This window comes from Brassica napus, unplaced genomic scaffold, assembly GCF_020379485.1.
Source record: "Brassica napus cultivar Da-Ae unplaced genomic scaffold, Da-Ae ScsIHWf_164;HRSCAF=296, whole genome shotgun sequence".
Lineage (NCBI taxonomy): Eukaryota > Viridiplantae > Streptophyta > Magnoliopsida > Brassicales > Brassicaceae > Brassica > Brassica napus.
In genome coordinates, this window is record NW_026015067.1 from 20,160 (window position 1) to 22,157 (window position 1,998).

At 31.8% G+C, this 1,998-nt stretch overlaps 1 protein-coding gene across 1 annotated transcript; it reads left to right on the plus strand.

The window, feature by feature from the left end:
• The first annotated feature begins 931 nt into the window (after window positions 1–931).
• On the plus strand, window positions 932–1,998 carry LOC125598171 (protein CASPARIAN STRIP INTEGRITY FACTOR 2-like). Its single transcript, XM_048772457.1, has 3 exons — window positions 932–1,200; window positions 1,439–1,485; window positions 1,651–1,998. The coding sequence occupies exons 1-3, from the start codon at window positions 1,125–1,127 to the stop codon at window positions 1,768–1,770; spliced, it is 243 nt and encodes an 80-aa protein (XP_048628414.1). The 5' UTR covers window positions 932–1,124; the 3' UTR covers window positions 1,771–1,998.

Genomic DNA, 1,998 nt, shown 5'->3' on the forward strand with positions numbered 1-1,998 from the left:
TATATCATCATATATAATAATTAGTAGAGGATTCATACCATTATATCCATTCAGTTGATTATATCTAGTGATTCCTCTTGATAGGAGGATATAAGACTATTGGGTATCTAAAGGATTCTACCGTTTGATGGTTTCATAATTGGGTTATGAGTGTTGTTTTCTACAAATTAGACCGCGAATCCACTCGTATTAAACATATAAATAAATAATCAAGCTACTAACTTCTTTAGACTTATTGTGACCAACAACAGGAAAGTGGTCTCCTTTCAACTTTTTCCCCAATCCCACCATTTTCATGAAATATAAAACCAAAAGCATTAAGAGACATTTGCATTAATTAAACTAAGAATCCGGATATCCGGGAAATTTAGAGTACCCGGATCCGTGGATTTAATATCCGGATCCGGATTCGTGGTTTCCGGATATCCGGATTTCGGATATCCGTATCGATATTCTATTACACGTGGATATTCGGATCCGGATCCGCAAAAATAATTAATAATAATTTTTTTTTAAAAAAAATACTAATTTTTAATATAATACATAAATTAAATATTTATACAAAATTTATAAATATATTTATAATAATATTGTAAAAAACTAAAATATAATACTACAAGATTAATTCATGTATAAATATTAATATATCAAATATAAATATTAATTAAATTTAAAAATTTAATGTGTTTTTAAAAATACGGATCCGGATCTGGATTCGGTTTGGACGGATCCAAGATTTCACTATCCGGATTCGGATTCGGGCACCTCGGATATCCTATTTTCGGAGCGGATTTCGGATCGAATCCGGATCTCGGATAATAAGTCTCATACCTAAATTAAATGGTGGATAAATCAAATTTGTAGTGCTGTTTTTTTTCTTTTTATAATTGGTGCAGCCTCATTATATAAACACACAGACTAATCTCTAAAGGTATGTAAAGCCATTGTTTATTTAAAGCAGAGTTAACCTGTGGTGGTGTTATTTTCTTATAGATTATATATAGTGTGATAAACAAAACGCATGAGGTTCTTTTTTGATATTGTGTATCTAATTCAACAAGATATAGCTCAAGAGCACATAAAAACTTTCATTAACTTGCTTTTCGTAAGAAGAGGAGAAGACGATGGGTTTATTGCCACTGGTGAAGAAACTAGGTTTCGTCTTTCTTCTTGTTTCAGCGTTTGCTCTCTCTTTTGCAGGTTTGTTTCTTACCTCTCTCTCTATATATACAACCTTTATTTGCAGCTTTTCTCAGCAAGTTCATGTGCCTATTACGTGCTGAGTCTTTTAGAAAGTAAGAATTACTTGTGCTGCACATGTGCGTTTCTAAACACTTAGTGGTTAATTTTTAGACATATATAGTACATGTTAGCATTATTTGGAGTAGTTAATCTTGAATATGAAGAACAAAAGAATCTTTCCATTTTTGTTTTGTAGGACGACCATCCATTCTAATTTATATCCAAGACGATACACATCAAGAGGTTAGTCGTTTTAAGTTTTAACCAAAAAAGTTGCCAACTAAACGCCGACATTTATAGTTATTATTTTTAAAAGCAAAATAGTCTGATTTTCAAGAACTAATTAGATGAATTCTAGAATAACAAGAATGATAAGTTGGTGAATAAATATGCTATATATGTGGACAGTTGGTGGAAAGAAGGATACATGAACATGAGAGGATTCTAAGGATGAATTCCAGAGACTATGGTCACTTCAGCCCTAAACATAAGCTCCACAGGCCTCCTTCCAAGCTTATTCCCAACTGATCACAGGACTCATATTAGGGTTCGATTATATATAAATTCCGACTTTATGAGATGTATGATATATATACCATGGCATTGCAATAAGTTTGAATGATGATCCAGTTATCATCATAGTTTCAAGATATGTTATATAGTAAAGGATTATATATATAGTCTTTGCTCATAGGAGTGAGTAATTTATGGAAATGCATGGCACCTTCATCAGTTCAATATATGGATTTGTTACCA